This window comes from Mus caroli, unplaced genomic scaffold, assembly GCF_978045245.1.
Source record: "Mus caroli unplaced genomic scaffold, Mus_caroli_1 scaffold_11, whole genome shotgun sequence".
NCBI classification, from domain to species: domain Eukaryota; kingdom Metazoa; phylum Chordata; class Mammalia; order Rodentia; family Muridae; genus Mus; species Mus caroli.
In genome coordinates, this window is record NW_028227266.1 from 108,216,466 (window position 1) to 108,237,993 (window position 21,528).

The window sequence follows — 21,528 nt, forward strand, 5'->3', positions numbered from 1 at the left end:
TTGGGAGAAAAAAAAGAGGTCAAGAAATCCATAGAGAACAGTGAGGAGAGGTATATGTGAAGGTTTTAAGGATGAAGGGAGAAAGCAGAAGTGTTTTTTAATAAGATATTTTCTTTATTTACATTTTAAATGTTATCTCCTTTCCTTGTTTCTCATTTAAAAACACTGTATACCTTTCCCCAACCACTGCTCTCCAACCTACCCACTCCCATTTCTGGACCCTGTCATTCCTCTATACTGGGTCATAGAAACTTCACAGGACCAAGCGCCTCTCCTCTCATTGAGGACCAACTAGGCCATCCTCTGGTATATATGCAGCTAGAGTCATGAGTCCCACCATGCGATTTCTTGGATTGATGTTTAGTCCCAGAAAGCTCTAGGGGTACTGGTTAGTTGATATTGTTGTTCCTTCTATGGGGCTGCAAACCCCTTCAACTCCTTGGGTCCTTTCTCTAGCTCCTTCATTGGGGACCCTGTGCTATGTCCAATGCATGGCTGTGAGCATCCACTTCTGTATTTGTCAGATACTGGCAGAGCCTCTTAGCAGACAGCTATATAAGGCTCCTGTCAGCAAGCTCTTGTTGGCATCCACAATAGTGTCTGGGTTTGGTGGTTGTATATGGGATAGATCCCCAGGTGGGGCAGCCTCTGTATGGTCATTCCTTCAGTCTCTGCTCCACACTTTGGCTCTGACACTCCTTTCATGGGTATTTTGTTCCCTCTTCTAAGAAGGATCGAAGTATCTACATTTTGGCCTTCCTTCTTTTTGAGTTTATGTGTTTTGCAAATTGTATCTTGGGTACTGAAAAGGGGAAATTTATAGTTTCAAAAAAGGCCTTTTTTTTTATTAGGTAATTTCCTCAATTACATTTCCAATGCTATCCAAAAAGTCCCCAATACACTCCCCCCACCAGTCCCCCACCCACCCACCCCCACCCCTTGGCCCTGGCATTCCCCTGTACTGGGGCATATAAAGTTGGCAAGTCCAATGGGCCTCTCTTTCCAATGATGGCCTACTAGGCCATCTTCAAAAAAGGCCTTTTAAAAAGAAAAGTGGCATATGACTTTTGCAGTGATAAGCTGACCACGTGGCCTGATCATCTGATTCAATTGTATAGCAAGGAAATGACAGATGTCACAGCCAAATGGGTTGTACATCTAGCCATGGTGTTTGTTTCAGAGATAGGTTTCCATGATGTAGCCCTGGTTGGCCTGAAATTATCTCTGTAGACCATGCTGCCCTCAGAACTCAGATCTTCCACCTGCCTGTGCCTCCCCAGTGTCAGGATGAAAGGTGTGCACCATCACATTTGGCCTCTTTATTGCATAACAACACTGAAATCACCATCCTTGGCTTGCAAATAGGCCTTTATTATCTTTGAAGAAGAGGATACACAACCCATTCAGTTTTCAAGAGCAGATGTTCAAGGCATATGCAATCAGAGAGCTGAGGCTGAGCTCATCTGTAATCAACTGAATTATGCTCACATCATCACATATTGCTTTATAAATGAAGCTGCCAACAGGAAAAAAAAAACTTGATGTCAGTACTCAATTGGGAGTGATTTTTATCAACTATAATCAAACAACTGTCTTTTCATCACAGTCCTAAATCTGCTTAAAACTTTGAAATACTTATTTGTTGCTAGCTGGAAAGATAGGTCAGTGGTTAAAACACTGACTGTTCATTAAGAGGTCCTGAGTGGAATTCCCAGCAACCACACTTTGGCTCACAACCATTCTGTAATGCCATCTGATGCCTTCTTCTGGTGTGTCTGAAGACATCTGCAGTATACTCAAAACCATAAAATAAATAAAAATATACTTTATTGTCATGTGTGTATGTATGCATTCACGTGTGTGTGTGTGTGTGTGTGTGTGTGTGTGTGTGTGTGTGTGTAGGTATGTGACTGTGTGTACCTGAGTGTGTACTTGTTAGGCTTGGTGACATTGCCTAAACTGCTGAGCCATCTCAGGTTAATTTTGAGTAACTCTGCACATTGGCAAAGGAGGGCTACCATTCATAACATGTTTTCTTGTTTGTTTGTTTGTTTGTTTTTGTTTTTTAGAGACAGGGTTTTTCTGTGTAGCCCTGGGTGTCCTAGAATCATTCCATTATTTACTACTGAGGGAAACCTCTACTGGATCACTCAGGAGCCAAGAGTCAGGCAGCCCTGGGAAATTACATATCCTGCTGCCTGTGACCTTGCAGACTCTAGCCGAAACCTGTCGTCCACACCCTCATTCTACTTTGCACTGAGGTGGTAAAAATGGCACCACTAATTTAAATTATATTGCCAACTTTACATGTGCTGTTGACCCTTGTTAAAAAAGGGATTCTGGGTGAACTCCTTTAGTCTCATGGCTCTTGGGGGAGAGACTGATGGATCTCAAGGTAGAGTTCATAGCCAGCCTGATTCCAAGACTGCATATGCTACACAGAGCAATCCTGAAAGAGCGGAGACTCATTTATTTTCTCTTCCTATTTTTTTTAAGAGATGGGTTAAAGGTGTCTTGCTAAATGGCAATCAGCATTTGCTTCAGCATCCTGGAAGCAGGCAGGATTTGGGGCCTGTACCACCACACCATGATCACTGAAAATAACTTGGATGAAGGCAAGTAAAATTCAAAGGAAAAATAGCCAAATGGAAATGATGACAGCTCACTGATGAAGGAACCCAAGATGGGGCTAGTCTCAGGAGAACCCATCCTGTCATTAAAGACAAGATATGAAGAAAGAGTCCCCCCACTTCGGCTGCGAGCCTGAGACTGTTGACATAACTGTTTGTACCGAGAGCCCAAGAACTAGCAATTCTTTCTTTTCCCTCCCTCCCTTCTTTCCTAATACATAATCTTGCTCTATAGCCCTGGCTGTCCTGAGACTCACTATGTAGACCAGGCTGGCCTCGAACTGACAAGATGGCCACATGACTCTGCTTCCCGAGTGCTGGGATTACAGGCCTATGTTATGCTTAGCCATTTATTATTTTTCTCTGTGATGGTTTTATAATGAACTCAATCTGGCCACCAAACTTACTAAATAGCAGAAGGTAACCTTGAACTTCTGGATCCTCCTGACTCTAGTTCTTAAATATTACACATACACAGCCAATGTCTGTTCTGTGTGATTCTGGGGATCATAAATTTAGTCATATATTTTATAGAAAGTTCATTTCTCTTTTAAAAATTCAATTTTACATAGAACTTTAATATGTTTAACTTTACTTTCTTTTTTGAATTTTTTTAATTAGATATTTTCTTTATTTCCATTTCAAACTTTACCCTTTGTTTGTTTTTGTTTTGTTTTGTTTTGTTTTGTTTTCGAGACAGGGTTTCTATGTGTAGCCCTGGCTTTCTGAGAACTCACTCCTAGACCAGGCTGGCCTTGAACTCAGAAACTGCCTGTCCCTGCCTCCTAAGTGCTGGAATTAAAGGTGTGTGCTACCACGCCCGGCCAAACTTTACTTTCACTGCATTGATGTGAAGGTGTCAGTCAGATCCCCAGGAACTGGAGTTACAGACAGGTGGGAGCTGCCATGTGGATGCTGGAGATGGAACCCAAGTCCTCTAGAAGAGCAGCCAGTGCTCTTAACAGCTGAGTCATCTCTCTAGCCCCAGAAATGTTTTAAAATTGATGTCCAGTTTAAGTCAAGAAGCAGAGCTTACCCGTACAGTGGCAGAGGTCTGTCAATGTGCAGTCGATAACACTTCCTCAGCAGCAGGCTTCTCTCCTCCCATGCATACACATCCAAAGAGCCATTGTTACAAACGACAATGACATGAAGGGGGTCCTTCAAAGAACACCCAAGTGTTAGTAGGCTGGAGTCATTGTCAGATCAAAAGACAGGGAGAGGGCCTAGGAGATGGCTCATCAGTTAAAGGCACTTGCTGAGCAAGCCTGGTGCTCTGAGCCAATGTAAAGGGAAAAAGAAAGAGACTAACACCAGGAAGTCGGCCTGTGACCTCTGCAAGTGCTCACACACAGACAAATGCATAAGTGCACACCCCAACAGTATGAAGTTTAAAAATGTAATTTTTTTTAAAAACCACACTTTTGAGGAAAAATTCCAAACGTACCACACTGAGTCTCACAATCATTTCTGGGCAGTACTGAAATGTCTTTAGATGGAGACCATTTATGTCAAAGAGCAAGAGAGAGGATTCAGTTGAACAAACAATCACATCCTTATCACTGACTCCAAACCACTTTGAGTTCTCCTTGTGATATTGTAACTCGAAGCTTGCTACCAAATGTCCTGTTCCAAACAAACACAAAATACAGAGGCAATTTTTACATTCATTTAAGTAGGAGAAAAATCCTTAATGCGTACTGAAAAGCATATCCCTCCTTCCATGGCATGCTAGTCTGAAAGAGACAATGAATACAGGCCATTGGTCTGACAAGTCCATGAACTTGGACGTGGAAGGGCAGGCTATGACACAGTGAAGGTGTGGACAGTCAGTAGCTCAAACAATGGAAAGGCAACTGTATTGGGAAAGGACAGTAGAACCCAGTCCCTAGTGCATGACAGAAATGGAAACATGTCTGCCTGAGAAATCCATAGTTTGCTAGAATGGTGACCATCAAGCAGGCACAAGTTCACATCTGGCCTCCTGCTCCCTTTACAAAATCATCATATAGAGCATCATCATACGGTGATCCACAATCCAGCACAGTCCAGTGGATCTCCAAGTTTGAGGCCAGCCTGGTTTACAGAGCAAGATCCAAGTTAGCCATGGCAGCACAGAGAGACCCTGTCTTCAAAGACTAAAAATACAAAACAATGACAAGCATTTATACATTACTCTGAACACTTGGGGGAGACGCAGGAGAAATCAGGATTTCTTTTAAAAATTGTTTTAACATTATTACGTTTGTGTAGGTATTCAAGCCAGAAGCACAGATGTGGGGGTCAGGGGACAATTGAGGGATTTGTATCTCTCCTCCATCATGTGGTACCCCAGGAATTGATCTACGTTGTAAGACTGCTTCCTCATATCTTGGTCTCTATCCTCTAAGCCAGTGCTTCTCAATCTTTCTAATGCTTCCTATTGAACTTTAATGCAAACCTCATGTGCTTTTGGGAGTTGGGGAACCCAGCCATAAAATTGCTTTCGTGGCTATTTCATAATGATAATATTGCTACTAGTATCAATTGTGATTTAAGTATTTTTGAGAATAGAAGTTTGTTATAGGGGATCACGACCCACAGGTAGAAAACAACTGGCATAAGCCATTTTTCCACCCCATCTTACAGTTATTTATTGCTTGTCGTGTGGAGTTTGTTTTTTTTTTTTTTTTTTTTTTTTTTTTTTTTTGAAACAAGGTCTCACTATGTATAACTGGCTAACAGAGTGCTCACTGTATACATCAGGCTGGCCTGGAACCCAGTCAGATCTGCCTGTGTCTCCTCTGAATGCTGGGATTAAAGGTATGCACTACCATACTTGGTCTTTTATTATTCTTAACTTAATCAGTGTGTGTGTGTGTGTGTGTGTGTACAGATCTGTGTGAGTTTTTATATGCATGTGTACATGCTAAACATTTTCTCAGCTCCATCTTTCCATTTGTGAGTCAGCAGCCTCTCTGACTCAGTTTTTCTGACTCAGTCTCCTGATTTGAGGCATGTGCCATCATGTCGGGCTTGAGAACTTTCTAAGGTTTACCTTTAACAATTCTTTTGTCCCCAAACTCTTCCAGCTTCATATCATATGTTTCAAACTTTGTGAATTGGGGGAAACCACTTCTGGACATCAGGGTTATCCTGTCTTCCCTTCTTGGTGTCCAGAAGGCTCTTTCACATAAGGATAATTTGAGAACGGTAGACACTGGGGCAGAGAATTCTGATGTCCTCAGAAAGCTGTTCATGTAAAACACCTGCAGAGAGTATTGCCCAGGGGAGTCAATGAAGAGTAAATCTCTGCAGTCTGGAACATGCATACTCCATGAGGGGCTTTCGAAAGAAACCCCAGAATGGCTGCATCTGTTCTTCACCCAGGGCAGGGTGGAGCAGTCATTGTTCCTACTCAAGGTCCAAATAACTCATCAACTTCTGCCCCTCCCATCACATTCAGAGACAGAATGGACTCCCTAACTCACGTCAAAGGGCTCCTTGGTCATCCTACTGCAATGGACACATAAGGCAGAGTTATGTACATTTTCCCTGTGCAGAGGACCAGTCCAGGGCTCTTCTGGACATTTTCTTTAAATGAGGCATTGAGACTGTCGTAGTGGAACCTAGGCTGCTTTGAAAGTATGTCAATGTATAAAACCAAATGAATATGCTTGGGCCCTGAGGAGTACCTGGCCTCTGAGCAGACCATCGCTCTCACAGTACCTGGGAACCAGGCACCAGGGAGCTGGCAGTTAAGAGAGAAGGCAGTATAAAAAGCATTGGGTATGGTAGCACTTAGTTGAAATCTGTCATGGCATGTCAGCCAGTGATAGAAAATTGCTTTGAGTTCAGGGTTAGCAAAGGAGTCTGGGGACTGTTATTTCACTTGCCTTCATCCTTTGGCTGAGCCACACTTCAAGGACACTTCACTAATAGACATTTGCCATTGTGACTGGTCAGGTGACTAATACCAAGCACAGTATTCTTTCTTGACTGTAGGGCAACTTTACTTATGATAGGGCTTAGGAGAATGGGAGTGGTCTACCTGGACTTCCCTTAGGGCTCGACCTTCCCACTGTCTCCCATCTTCACCCTCCAGTTGCTAGAACAGACCTACCTTTGGCAAAATATATGGGTGTTTCTTACTCAGTAAGACCCATTTCTTCTGAGGAGAACAGTAGATTCCATCAAAACCATATGGCAATACATTGACTGTGGAAATGAGGTGTAAATCTGGAATCCTAAAGATGTAGAGGTTACCCAAGGTATCGCCTGCCTGAAATCAGAGCAGCAGCACCTGGTCAGTGGGGAAAGGTTAAGCATGCAGGAAGCAGTGTCATCTTCTCTGAGATTCACCACTGTGTCTTCAAGTCCAATAATGAGATCCAAAGCTGTTACCAGCCTGCTCCACAGAGTTTCTGCACTGATTCTATGAAATAAGACTCTCTAGATCTGGGGGGATGACTCAGTTGGTAACTGTTGGAAGAGACAGAGAGACAGAGAGAGAAAGAGGAAGATAGAGACATAGGGTGAGAAAATGTGTATATGTGTTCTGTGTTTGTGTTCTGTGTGTGTGTGTGTGTGTGTGTGTGTGTGTGTGTGTGTCTGTGTGTGTCTGTGTGTGTATGTATGTATGTTCAATCCCAGGGGCTCCAATGGCTTTCTCTGGCCTCTAAGCCTGCTCATGATACATAGACACACATGCAGGGAATATATCCAAACACAAATAATTTTTTCCTTTTGGGTTATTTCAGACAGAATTTCTCTGTGCAGCACTGGCTATCCTGTAACTCACTCTGTAGACCAGGCTGGCCTCAAACTCAAGAGACTTTTGTAGGGCATGGTAACATATATCTTTTTTAATACCAACACTCAGATGTCGTCTGATCTCTCTGAGTTAAACTACCCTAGTCTACACAGTGAGGTCTATTCCACCCAGGAGTGCAAAATAAGACTCTGTCACAAACACATGAGGTAGGGTATATGCAAAAATTTTCCAAGTCCTAAATCACTCCTCCTCAGGACACAATGGGACATCAAAATTATCCTTTTTTCTCAATATCTGATAAAATTCTCAATTTTCTCTGTATTGTGCCTACCCAAACTCACAGATTCAAAAATAATAAACAATTCAAAGACAAGAAGATGTAAAATCACTCAGAAAAATTGTGTGTGTGTATGTGTGTGTTTGTGTGCATGTTATATGTATATTTATGCATTGTATATAGATTACATACCTGGGTATTCATGGAAACCAGGAAGGAAGTCAGGTACCCCGTTAGATCACTCTTCTCCTGATTTCCTCAGAAAGTCTTATTGAACCTAGAATTAGGTTGGCTTGGCTACCAACAGTCTAGTCCCAGTGACCCTTGTGTTTCCTTCCCAAACAACACTGGGGTTACAGACACATTTAGCCACATTCCACTTTTTATGTGTCAGGGATTTGAACTCCAGTCTTCATGCTTGTACAGCATACACTGCTACCCACTGAGCTACCTCCCCCCAGATCCCAGGAAAGAATTTTAAAATGACATTTTTAAGAGAATGGCTTAAGAAATGTACATGAAATAGGTCAAAAGATAAAGGATGGCCATATTTATGTTATACTGTATTTGAGTCAGCGTTTGCAGAGACTCTAAGATGGCAAGTTATGATATGACAGTAATGGGGACCTCAAATTGGCAAGTGATTTGTTCTGTGTGACTATTCCAGATAAGGGGGTCACTTACCAAGACAATCGGGTCATCCTTGGTAATGACAGCTTTGAGTGATGTACATGGAGACTTCAGGTTGTTAGTCGCCAGAGCTTCCCTGTTGTGACAGTCCCACAGTTTGATAGTTGATTGAATATCTACAGTGACTGCAATGTGCATCTCAGGGAGGGTAGTCAACAGCTTGATACTTGCTGGTTGTACTGGGCTTTTCCAGGTTATAACACTCTGGGGAACAAGAGCATCATCATGTCTTACCAACTCCAGTTCAGCTGCTTTCACCCACCAGCTATATTTGGAAGCTTTGTCCAGACTGGAAGCCTTTCTTACTTACAAGGAAAGGATATGAATGTTTGAGCTAGTGAGATGGGTCAGTGGGTAAGAGCACTGACTGCTCTTCTAAAGGTCCTCAGTTCAAATCCCAGCAACCACATAGAGGCTCACAAGCACAAGCAATATTTGACAACCTCTTCTGGCAAGTCTGAAGACAGCTACACTGTACTTATATATAATAATAAATAAATCTTTGGGCCACAGCAAGCAGCAAGCAGGGTTTGATGGAGCAGAGATGACCAGAGCAAGCAGGGCTGACTGGAGAGAGCAAGGTTGACTGGAGAGAGCAGAGGTCCTAAAACTTCAATTCCCAACAAACACATGAAGGTTCACAACCATCTGTAGAACTACAGTGTGTGTGTGTGTGTGTGTGTGTGTGTGTGTATGATCTTTGAAAAAGAATATGAAAGTTTTAAGCATCCCTTACTGGGCATGGTAGCACTCGCCTAAAATCCCAGCCCAGAGAGGCAGAGGCACAAAGATCACTAGCAGCTTGAGACAACCCTGGTCTACAATGTCAATTTGCAGACCTGTTAAGACTACATTACAAGACTATCTCAAAAAAGAAAAAGAAACCTAGGGTTGGAGAGATGGCTCTGCAGTTAAGACCACCAGATGTTCTTAACCAAAGGACCTGGGTTCAATTTCCAGCACAGACATGGTAGCTCACAGTTGCCTTAACTCCCATTCCAGGGGATCTGACTCACTCACATGGACATAAATGCATACAGAATACCTATGTACATGAAAATAAAAAGAAACACAAAGAAGAAAACAAACATCTAGAGTATTTGGGGCAGGAGTGGACAGGAAAACAGGACACCTGCATTATGCTCAGAGGCGAGCACACACTCACTATACAGACAAGAAAGAAGAACATGGCTGCCAAGATGGCTCAGCAGGGAAGGGCACCTGCCACTGAACCTGATGACAGGAGTTCAATCCCCAGGAACCACATGGAAGGGGAGAAACAACTCCCACAAACATGTATGAAGAACATTCAGCAGCCCTGTGCTCAAACCCATTTCACCTTTTACTAACAGTGCAGCAGGGAACATGGGCCTGTCATCAATTCTAATGGGGCTAGGGGTGTTTGGAGTTTTTGTTTTGTTTTTGTTTGTTCTGATTTTTGGTTTTTGAGACAGGGACACTCTATATCCTGGCTCTCCAGGAACTCTCTATGGAAACCAGGTTGGCTTCAAAATCACCTGCTTCTGCCTCCTGAGTGCTGGAGTTAGAGGCCTGAGCCACCACTTCTGGCAGAATTAAGTTTTACAACACATGAAACAAAACTATTCACAATGAATCCATTCCAAAACTGGTTATTGGAACATCAATGCTTATACGTTGCAAATGAGGAAAACAGGTAGTGAATTGAGAAAGGACAACACCCCTGCTTCCATGCAAGCTGATTGCCTCTAATCACACCTATAGAGCATTTCCCTATTCAATCATCAATGTGTGAGTTCTCAGCCCCCTTATGCAGTGCTACTGCCAAGCTGGTGGTCCTGGATGGTATAAGAAAGCTAACTGAGGAAGCCATGGAGAGCGAGTCATAAAGACTGATGAACCCTCCATGGCCTCTGCTTCAGTTTCTGCCTCAGCCTCCTCTGATGGACTATAACTTGTGAGTCGTTTCCTCCAAGTTACTTTTTTGACCATAGCCTTTTACACAGCAACAGAAAGCCCACTAACACACAAACTTGTAGCCAACCTGTATTATGTGGTAATTGTTAGTTCTCAAGACTCTACAAATATCCAGAAATGAGATCAAGCTGGGTTATGGGATTTCTGACTCTCATATAAAAGTCATTATTCCTCAGGAACTTATGAAACCAGTTCCCATCTGCCAAAGGATAATTTTAGCCTTGTTTTTGCTACCGTCATAATGTTACAATGTACTCTCTTTACTTACTAGATATTAGATACATTCTAGAACAAATAAACACAGATTGTCTAACTCAGATATACTTAGTAGATACTGGCTTTCAATCTTGTCAGAAATCTGCTAAATGTAATGTTAAATGTTTTAGCTTACTATAATAGACAGAGGCCCCCGAATCCTGACAGTAAACTCCACACTGCCCAAGATCTCTGAGTGATATGGGCACAGTGACAAGACTACCAAGAGTGTGATATGACAACAACAGAGAATCACTGTCCCATTGCCATGCCTAATACCAGGGCTTGGCCTACACTGTGGACAAACAGAGGATACCCAGGGAGTTAAATGTCTCATATTGCCTAAGACAAGTGAGTCATCTCTCCCACGTCCCTCTCCCACAGGAAAAAGCCTCTCATCTTCTGGGCCTGATGGCCAGACTACCTCTGCCAGAGTCAAGATGGAATTGTCCACTGCAGGTCCCACCAGATGGATGACTCTACTGTCTCCAAGGGAAACAACTGAGCTGACAAGGTAGCCAGGGCTGTGGCCCTTAGGGGCCTAGACTTGTCTCACCCACCACAGAGCATTCTTACCCTCCTCCAAGGTCATTACTTCCTGGACATCCCCCCTCACAAATAACACTAACTTGTCATTCCTTTTGTCTTCAGCTTCAGATCCTGACCTCGGCCTACCAACTCCTTAATGTCACACAACCTGGCCACGTTAAAGATTGCTGGCTATGTGTACCCCCTGGAATTAACTCACAATTGCCACTTACAGCTTTTCTGACGACTCTGTCAAGTAAACTTAAATCACCTTTTACCAGCTGCTCCAACTCTGATGTTGCTACTACACCATATCTTTTCTCTATCATTCTTATCTATAGACTTAAGGTGTTTTTCATGATAAACTATATAATCAACTATCATATTCACATGGTCAAATCTCCAAGGTTCCTTTACTTGTCTTTTAAATGTAAAGTTAAAATGTGTTTCATCATGCTAAATTCATATATATATATATATATATATATATATATATATACTCCATAAAATCGACTCAGATTCACCTCTCATGGAAAACACAGATCCCATCTAGATTGGTACACCTGCCAATCAATAGCCTCAGTTCCTACCTGTTGCCTATTTCAGAGGGTTGGATTCCTCTCTTGTTCCTTGGGATTGGGACTCCTCTCACCCCAACCACCAAGACCTAACGGTTTCTAATGTACACCTGAGAACATGTCTTTTTCTCCCAAAAGCACTTGACTTTATTCTCTTCCTCAAATATACATAAGTGTTCCAGCACCTTGCTATGTCCAGGTGTTTACTCAAAATCTACATCCAGAACAGCTCCAGAGAAGCAACTCACAGATGTGTCAGCGTCTGCTCTCACAGACATGGATGCTTCTACTGGGCCTGATCCTTCCTACCCACAGATGGCCTCACAGATCCTAGTAAGCAAGGAAACAAACCACTCTCATAAGACTAGAATGACACCCCCTCTCCATTTTCTTAGGTTTCCCAGACATGTGGCCCCAAAGTCAGCAGGAAGCAGCTAGAGATCACAAGGACCCTATTCCTGCTTCACCATTGCCTTTTTCTACTTTCTCCTTTTTAAATTTAAAACAAAATAGACAAATGTTAGCATTTCTTCTGGGCACCACATAACAGTTACCTGGAAACAGCTAAGTAGGCCTGACTTGCTATATAAGTGTCTGTTGGGTCCGTACTCCTTCTCTCTGACCTTTCTGTCTGAATCTTTTCTCTTCCTAACCCGTTCTTCCCTCTTCCCCCTTACCCCTTCCCTCTCTCTCTCCACATTTTCTAACCTGCCTCTCCTTTCCTCTCAACCTTTCTCCCTCTCCATCTTTCTCTGCTCTACTCCCTTCTCAACTTTACTTCCAATGCCCTAAATAAACTCTATTCTACACTATACCCATCATATGTCTGGTACCTCAGGGGAAGAGATGCCTCAGCATGAGCCTTTCAACTGAAGCCCTGTACAACCTCACAATACTCTACTCTACAAAATATTTCCTGGTCTTAAAAACACAACATAGTCTACTTCCTTTTCTGTTTCCTTTGGACACTTCTAGACCTCTCTGGTCATTCTCTCATATCTACAATAAAAATCTTAATCATATCAACTAACAGTAATGTCAGCAGTTTCTTTACTGTACACCCAAAAGTAGCGTAAAAAAAAAAAAAAACAAAGCATTTCCAGCAAAATCAGGAACAAGACAAGTAAATCCACATTCTCTACTCTTATTGAATATGGTTTTGTTTTAGCTAGAACAATGAAACAAGAAAAGCAAAGAAAAGAGGCCAAGAGTAGAGAGAAGCCAGCGTTTCCTCATTTGCAGGCACTTGATTAGAGATCCCAAGACTCCTCTGAAAACTCTTAGAACTGATAAATTTCCAGAAAATTGACAGGCTGCAATGTTATCATGGAAAAAAATCACCACCCTTCCTATAGAGTAATAAACAAAGTAAAGAAGGATCAGGGAAGCCTTCTGATTCAGAGCAGCCTCAACCACCACCCTGAAGGGGCCTGGTGAACAGGGTATATGCTTTTGATTCTAAGCAGGCATAATTTGGCAGATCCCAGAGTTGAAAGCCAGTGTGGTCTACAGAGCAAGTTTCTCCCAAGTCTCTTACACAGTGAAACATTATTTCAAACCAAAAAGAAAAAACAAAACAAAACAACAACCAAACAAAAACAACAACAACAACAAACAAACAACAAAAACACACCACCAACAAACAAACCCTGGAGTAAGGGGTCAGAGTGATTGTTCAGCAGTTCAGAGCAATAATGCTCTTGCAGAGAACCCTAATTGGGTTCCCAAAACCTACAGAACACCTCACAGCCTCTGTCCTCTGTCAGCCAGCACCAACCATAAACTAACACAGGCACACACATATATAAAATAAAAAATATATCTTCAAAAAGAATACCTAGGAGTAAACCCCACCTTGTAGGAGAACAATATATGATGAAAACCTTGAAACACTGACAGGCCTTGCAGAGATGGCTTAGCAGAGGACCTGAGTTCAGTGCCCACAACTTACAATCATCTGCAACTACAGTTTCTAAGGGGCCTGACACCCTCTTGTGATGTCCACAGGTAGCATACACACATGGGTTACACATACATATATACACAGAAAGTACTCCTACATAAAAATCAATTAAATCTAAAAATAAAAAAGTAAGAAGTGGGGAAATCAGGTGTGGTAGTGCAAATCTTTGACCAAAGCACATGGGAATCCAAGATAGATGGATCTATCTGGGAACTTCGGGACAGCCAGGTCTGTACAGGGGGATCCTGTCTCATCATCACCAGCAACAAAATGATGAAATCAGAATTCATATGAGGGTAATATTTGCAACTCGTTGACCAGACTCACCTTGTGAACATCCCAGGTGGAAATTGTATTCTTGGAACTCACCATACAGACAACAGACTTGTCTTGTCCCTTTCTTGTTAAGCCACACCCTGAGATATAATATGCGTATCCAAAAAGTCCTGCAAGGAAACCCCAACAATATGTGGACAGCAGACAGTTGAGGGACAACTCAAACTAAAGGAGGTATGGTTCCCTTCCCTCTGCCATGTAGAAGGCTTGGATAAAAGCTGTGGAAAAGATGAAGGGAGACAGCCAAGCACGCTGCAGGCTGGTCATTGGTTCAGACACATTTACCCTTTAATCTGTTTCTATAGAGACAAAATGGGTCTGGGGCCTGGAGCTCTGACTCCCTGGGCAGAGTGCACTGTTCTGTTCTGAAAGGCCAATAAACAGTAATCCATTAATCATTTGGAGGCAGAAAGTTCCGAAGTTCAAGATCATTGGTGTGCATTACATAAAGGATTTGAGGTCTGCCTGTGGTGCATGACATCCTGTCTGAAGGAAGAGAGAGAGAGAGAGAGAGAGAGAGAGAGAGAGAGAGAGAGAGAAACAAAAGGAAATACAAATCATGTATCATTCCTAGTGAAGGCAAGCAGAAGTTCTTGATTTTAGGCCAGCCTCATCTACAGATGAAGTTCCAGACTAGCCATGGCTATAGAGTGAGGCCTTATCTCAAAACAAATGGAAAAGGAAAGATTCTTCTGTTCAAGAAAACAGATTCCACAAAGTTGTCTTCACACACACAGTATGCCATGTATACATGTCACATACAGGAATACTAAAAATAATGAATGTAAAAAACTTAAAAGCATATCTCCATCAGAAAACTGTTCCAAGGAAGTTTTTTGAAAAAGATAAATACTAAAGCCTATTTGGTAATTTCCTCCAGTAAATTTTATCTATACTCTAGGAAGGGAACAAATCATTCAGGGAAAGGGAAAAATAAGGCTGGTTTTACGATGTTGAGCAACCACTCAGCAGATCACAGATTGGTTCCATGTCTAGACTAGCACAGTAGTCCCATCTTATTAAACTACAATTCCCTTCCTCTTATTAAATGAGAATGTAGGACTGCACAGAACGGGTAAAACCAAGTGGGGGTCTCTTCTTGAGTACCCAAGCCCATACCACACTTCAAAGCAATTTCCTTGTGAGTGAAATCGTTTGGCTTTGCCCGGAACTTGGCATGTTCTTGCCATATTCGATCGACAAAGAACTGCTTCCATGTCTCTTTGCCCTGGAGCTGTAGGGTATCTATGTCACAGTAGAGCCATCTCTTCTGACACAATTTCCTGCAATGCAAAGTTGCAATCCCATCAGGCTGACCCCAGTCACCTCACCTTAGAGCCATGGTTACAGTGAGCAAACTTTTATTCACGAACCATCCTCACGCAACAGAGGTCCATGTCCAGAATCAAAAGGCCTCTTCTTCCCTCTCAGCCCCATCTTGTCCCCTCTTCCCATCCCACCCTGCCCCTCTCCTTACCTCCACAGGACATCACTGCTGGCAAGTTCATTCCAGTTCTATGGGAGAGAAAAGAATCTTTAAACCAACATCCACCTCCCTTTCCTGCTCTCAATTTGTTCTGGGCTGGGCCTACACAGGTTAATGAACACAGTCCTAGCTCTTGAGGCCCAGCCAGCCTGGAGAGACCTACCCCAGCCAACACAAGTCACCATGTGAGAGCTCAGAGGAAGGAGGTCCAGTCTCCAAAGGTCTGACATGGAATCTCAAGGATGCTTCATATGCATGGCAGCTTGTTCTTTTCATTTAGCAGAATTTTGTTATCACTGTTACTGTTCTGAGATAGGGTGTCTAGTAGCCTGGGCTGGTTGTATATTCCTGTTATCCTGAGTCTGACCCTAACTCCAGATCATCTTGCTTCTACCTCACAAGTGCTTCAATTACAGCCCTGCACCACCACTCCTGCCACATTTAACCATTCAGAGTAGATAATATAACCCCTAGATGTATCCATTTCCTATTCTGTACTTTGGCACTCTGTTGGGGAAGAGAAGCAGCTGAGTCTCCGAGACACTAATGTGTCAGAGCTGAGTAGAAAGGTCTGAATAAGGTAAGTTTAAGGAGAAGGGAAAGGAAGGAAGGAAGGAAAGAAGGGAGGGAGGGAGGGATTGAAGGAGTGAAAGACGATGCCAGGCTGTGTGAGTGTGGTGCTGGGGTAGCTGAGACTCCAAGACTGAGTGGGAAAGGCCAAAGGGACCTTATGTAGGATGCACCGAATGGAGGAGTTTAGCCAAGGAGCTTTTACCTTGTTCACTTGGGCAACCTGTAGCAAACTGTAGGCATCCAGATAGGAGAGGATTTTCATCATTGGCAAACTAGGCAAATGGATCTCCATCTTCAGTGGCCTAAGTCCACACTGACTCTTCTTTCTCCTCCCCAGCTTGATCTGATTTTAAAGACTCGGCCAAAGATTTAGCAGGATTGCCGACCACAGATCATCAGGCTTTGGTTGGAGCAAGCTGCATCTGTGTAGACTCTCAGCCTGATTCCCCTTCCCCTCTCACTGGAGCCAGATGCACTCAGCTGAGAGTGCTCACAGCTTAACTCACTCCACAGTGATTTTCACTGCATAGATGAGCTCAACAACCCCTTCCTGGCACTCTGGAGACCAAAATCACATGATCTGGGGCAGCCCTGATTGATGATGTACTTGTCAAAACTTTCTAGAATTTTCTGAGTTACACACTAATTTTCAACAGGTTCAATTGTTTATATGAAGACAGTTAGGTTGCTGCAAATTACTGGTGTAGGGACTCTGGTTTCCATGTTCATGTCTACCTTGAGAACTGAGTTAGACCAGCAGGACCCACATCTCTGTGCCTGCACAGCCTCTGAGATCCTTTGCTTGTGTACTCAGCGTTCTAGTAGAAAGTGGCAGTTAAAGAGGACACCTGATGTTTACTGCTGGTCTCTGCACATAGACAGGCATGTGCACTCCTGCATATACTTTTACATGTACTGCACATGAATTCCAGAGCAGTCTAGGGTAAATAATGGGACTTTGTTTCCAAAAAAAAAGAGTAAAAGCGTCATGCTGATTGTATTCATGCTGATTATATTGCTAACTAGTAATCAGAATGTATTTTCATTCTTAAATTACCTTCACATGTGTATCTACAGGTAGGCCTTATGTCCTGGATCCTTAGTAACTGTGATACTTTGTACTGTAAGACAATAACCCAAGGAACCCAGCACGACAATAGAGTACACACAGACATACACCATGGACATATGCATGTATGCATGCTTAGATATACACACTTACATAATGGTTATATGAGACACTGTTTAAACTATGCTCTCTACTGATTCAGATTGAAAATAATTTTGAGGACTGCAGACGTCACCATTGGATTTGTTACTACAGAATTGGATGTTAGAATGTGAAGCAACTGCAACCAGCAAAACCAAAGCAGCCTGCAGAGGGGACTCAGGCCACAGTCCAGGCCCTGAAAGGAGCCAGAGACCTCGCTGTGCTTCACGTTCTCAGTTTTCACCTTTCTTTCTTTTCTCTTTCTTCTTTTCTTTCCTTTTTTATTTCTTTCCTTCTTTCTTTTTATTTTTTCTCTTCTTTATTTGATTTTGAGACAGGTTCTCACTCTCTTCCCCTTACTGACCAGCCTGGAGCTTGATATATAGTCCAGGCCTCAAAGTTAGAGATCTGTCTGCCTCTGCCTCCCAAGTGAATGAGATGAAAGATGTGAGCCGCAATGCCTGGCTTTGACCTTTCTGTTTGCTGAGCCAGAGGATGGCCCGGGCTTCTTTCTCTGAGTGACTGATTTGGATGTTCTTATGCAGGGCTATTGTAACTCCTTATAACAGACATGAGGCATTGCTACCCCAGGCACCTAAACAATGGATATTTCAGTTCATGGTGTATATCTGATTAGTTTTACAATGTGTGATTCTTCAAGGTGCGTGTGTGTGTGTGTGTGTGTGTGTGTGTGTGTGTGTGTGATAGAATAAAAGAGGATAGCATCCTATGATCCAAGCTGGCCTAGAATTCACTGAGGAGTTTAGGTTGGCCTCAAACATGAAGTCTCTTCCCTGCAGAAGCCAGGAGAGGGCATTTGACCTCCTGGTACTGACGTTACAGACAGTTGTGAGCCCCCACGTGAGTACTGAAAAGTCAAACCCAGGTCCTCTGGAAAAGCAGTCAATACTCTTAACCCATCTCTGTTACCCCTAAATAGATCCTTCTTCTTGTTGTATTTAAACAAATATTTCAATTATGGCCATCTGGCAAAAGACCATCAGTTGACCAGTAGAGAGATGAGCTGAAAGACATTTCCTGAGGCTCTGATATTCACTGCACAGTGTGATGAAGATGTTTGTTGCAGTAGCTTCCTGAGATCCATCAACAAGTGAGTGTACATGAGATGGGGTAGGTGGGAAAAATATACTCTGTCCCAGGTTTAGAAATTGCTTATCTAATATTGTTAGGGCCCTGTTGTCTGTAGAGGCACTAGAAGACAATCCACCCCTTGTCTCTGCCAGTTCCCAGCAGCTGCCCTGGCATCCCTGAACTTGAGAAGCATCACTCAATTCTCTGTCCCTGCTACCAGTCATGTTCTCATACCGGTATACATTTATTTTAATTAGATATTTTTTTCCAATTTTTATCTAGATATTTTCTTCATTTACATTTCAAAGGCTATCCCAAAAGTATCCTATACCCTCCCCCCCCCACCCTGCTTCCCTACCCACCCACTCCCATGCCCCTTTCTTTCCCTGACACCAGTCATGTTCTCATCCCGGTATACATTCTTCTCTGCTTTGTTGTTTCACTATGTAGCTCTGGTGACTCAGGCTCACTATGTAGACAAGGCTGGACATGAACTCACAGGGATCCCCTTGTGTCTGCCTGCTGCTGAGTGCTGGGATTAAAGGTGTGTACTGTCATACAGAAATTACTTTAATTTTGTTTTGTTTTGTTTTGTTTTATTTTGTTTTGAGACATGGTTACTCTGTGTAGCCCTGGCTGTCCTGGAACTCACTCTGTAGACCAGGCTGACCTTGAACTCAGAGATGTGCTTGCTTCTGCCTCCTGAGTGCTAGGATTAAAGGCAAACACTGCCACCATCACCAAGGTGGGATTCTTTTCTTTTTTTAGGTCACCTGTAAATGTAGTCAAATCACATCGGGATAAACTAAGATAAGCTCCTCATTTGAGATTGATAACCCAGTTACATCTTTGGGTCTTTTTATTATTATTATTCTGTGAATGAGAGTGTGTGTTTGTGAACTTGAGCACAAGTACACACAAAGGTTAAGGTGTCAAATCTTCCTGGTGCTAGAGTTGCAGGCAGTTGTGAGATGTCCCAGGAGATTCTGGGAACAGAACCTGAGTCTTCTGTAGAAGCCATATGTACTCTTAATTACTGAGCCATTTCTGCAGTCCCACCTAGTCATATATTTTATCATATTAAATAACATTCATACCTTTGTCAATTAAGGCAATACACTTTCCAGAGATTGGGACATAGATGTATCTTTTAGAACAGACCACCATGACTGGCCACTGCAGTTATTGAATAAAGACATATTTGCATGTTAACAGTGGTTGGAAATCCTATACTACCATCTTAACAACATTAATGAAGGACAGAGCAATAGTACACCCAGCCTCTTAACCACTGTCTGCGGCAAACAGTGGAGACCTTGCTGGGTATGGCAAGATGTCTGTAGCTCTTAATAACAGTCTTCAGTGACTCACCAAGGTAGATTGAGAAACTTGCAATCACAATCCCATCATAATCTTCAACTTCCAGTAAGACATTTGGCTACTGTGAGGTTCCATAAAGAGACAGAAAAGGCTCAAGTCACCCTTACAGAGATGGAGAAAGAAGGATGAAGGAGAAGCTCAGATCCTGCAGCCCAGACAGTGGACACAATAATGAAGTCTCTGAGGATGACTGTGGCCAGGAACAACAACTGACTTCAACCACATTAGACCTTGTCCTGCCTAGTTTTATGTCAACGTGACACAAGCTCGAGTGATCTGAGAGAAGAGAATCTGAATGGAGAAAATGTCTCTAAGTGATCAGGCTGTAGGCAATCCTGTAGGGCACTTCCTTAATTAGTGATTGATGTGGGGGGGCCCAGCCCACTGTGGATCATGACATAAGGCAATGGAAATATCAGCACTGATGATTTCATTAAACCTAAGTGTTTATATAGTCAATAAATGGCAGAGAGCCAGGCACACACCATTAAGTTTCAGCACTCAGGAGGCAGAGGCAGGTACATATCTGAGGTTGAGGCCAGCCTGGTCTATAGCCAGTGCTCTTGAAAGAACCTAGTGGGGAAACCCCCACTCAACTCCCAATTCGGCGTGCACCCAAAAAATCACGAAGGACCATCATCTTGATGTAAATACATGAGGACTGTTAATTACAGAGCTCCAGACCGACATGCATCCCACACAGGAGATAACAGATGTCGGCTTTGAGGCTCGAAAGCTAGGGGGTTTTATGAGGTAAGGGGCTTAGGGGTGTGGAATTCAGCATAGCGACACACTATTGGCTTATTCAAACATTATCAGAAAGATTGCAGGGCATCAGAACTTTGTTCCTATGGGCTGGGGGCTTATCTTTGTTCACATAGCAACCAGTTGATGTATGACTTTACCCGGTGTCAAGGGGCAGTAGACAGAGGGGAGGTTCCAGCCAGGTGGTGTTGACCCAGACAAGATAGCTCTGCTTGTACAATCAAGCTGTTCTTAGGAATGTCTTAACAACAGCTGTCTGTTCACCTGTCTGTTCTGCTTTGTTCTCAGCCCCAGGCCGGGGGCTCATAGACAACTCTTTTACATGAATCACAAGATATAAAATCTCATTTTCTTTCATTCCCCTCTTCTTCTACTAAGTAATTCTAATCTTAGAATTTCAGAAGTCTATATCTCTATGTGGAGAATACTGCATTTACTCTATTTTTAACATGGGAACAAAAACAGAGTAAGAAGGATTAGTAAACAGAACTAGGCAGGGACCCTTTTAGCGAGGCTTGAGGGTCTGGGCATAATGTAGGTGCACGTAGATCAGATCTCTGGCTGGAACTGGTGAGATGTCTTTGGGGCACCCGGCTCGTTCGCTGTAGCCAATTGGGACCAGGCTTCTTTCTGCACCACCTGCAAGCCTTTTAACTTAGCATACAGATCATTATTACAACAACATAGGTTTAAACACATCATTTAAGACAGTGATGAGCATGGGAGCCCTATAAAGGTTCTCAAAAAGAGTAATGTTGTGTCCGGCCAGCATATCACAGCCTGGGTTCTAGCCTGGAAAGGCATTTTGGAAACCTGGAAGAGAAGAGGGGCTAGGCGGCGAGAGAAAGAAATGTAGCTAAGACAGCATTCTGATCAAAGCTCAATTTTACTTTTTCAGACACTCAGTTATAAAGAAGGGGGAGGGAACCCGATTTCCTGCCAAGTAACTCGGGGTCCAGTGGCTCCAAGCAGCAAAGCGACAGGGTCCAGCAGTAGGCGTGGCAGGACGAATGAGCAGGAAACTCCACCCTTGAGCAAGCAGGTTCCAGGCTGGGA

General features: G+C 43.0%; 1 protein-coding gene across 1 annotated transcript; it reads right to left on the bottom strand.

Annotated features, from left to right (window-relative positions):
* Positions 1 to 972: 972 nt before the first annotated feature.
* On the bottom strand, positions 973 to 16,317 carry LOC110287871 (F-box/WD repeat-containing protein 15). Its single transcript, XM_021154376.3, has 10 exons — positions 16,228 to 16,317; positions 15,444 to 15,481; positions 15,086 to 15,249; positions 13,958 to 14,076; positions 8,345 to 8,554; positions 6,733 to 6,891; positions 5,668 to 5,878; positions 4,078 to 4,256; positions 3,667 to 3,791; positions 973 to 1,516 (listed from the first exon to the last, which is right to left on the bottom strand). Exons 1-10 carry the CDS (start codon positions 16,315 to 16,317, stop codon positions 1,411 to 1,413), a joined length of 1,401 nt encoding a protein of 466 aa, XP_021010035.1. The 3' UTR covers positions 973 to 1,410.
* Between the last annotated feature and the right edge of the window lie 5,211 nt (positions 16,318 to 21,528).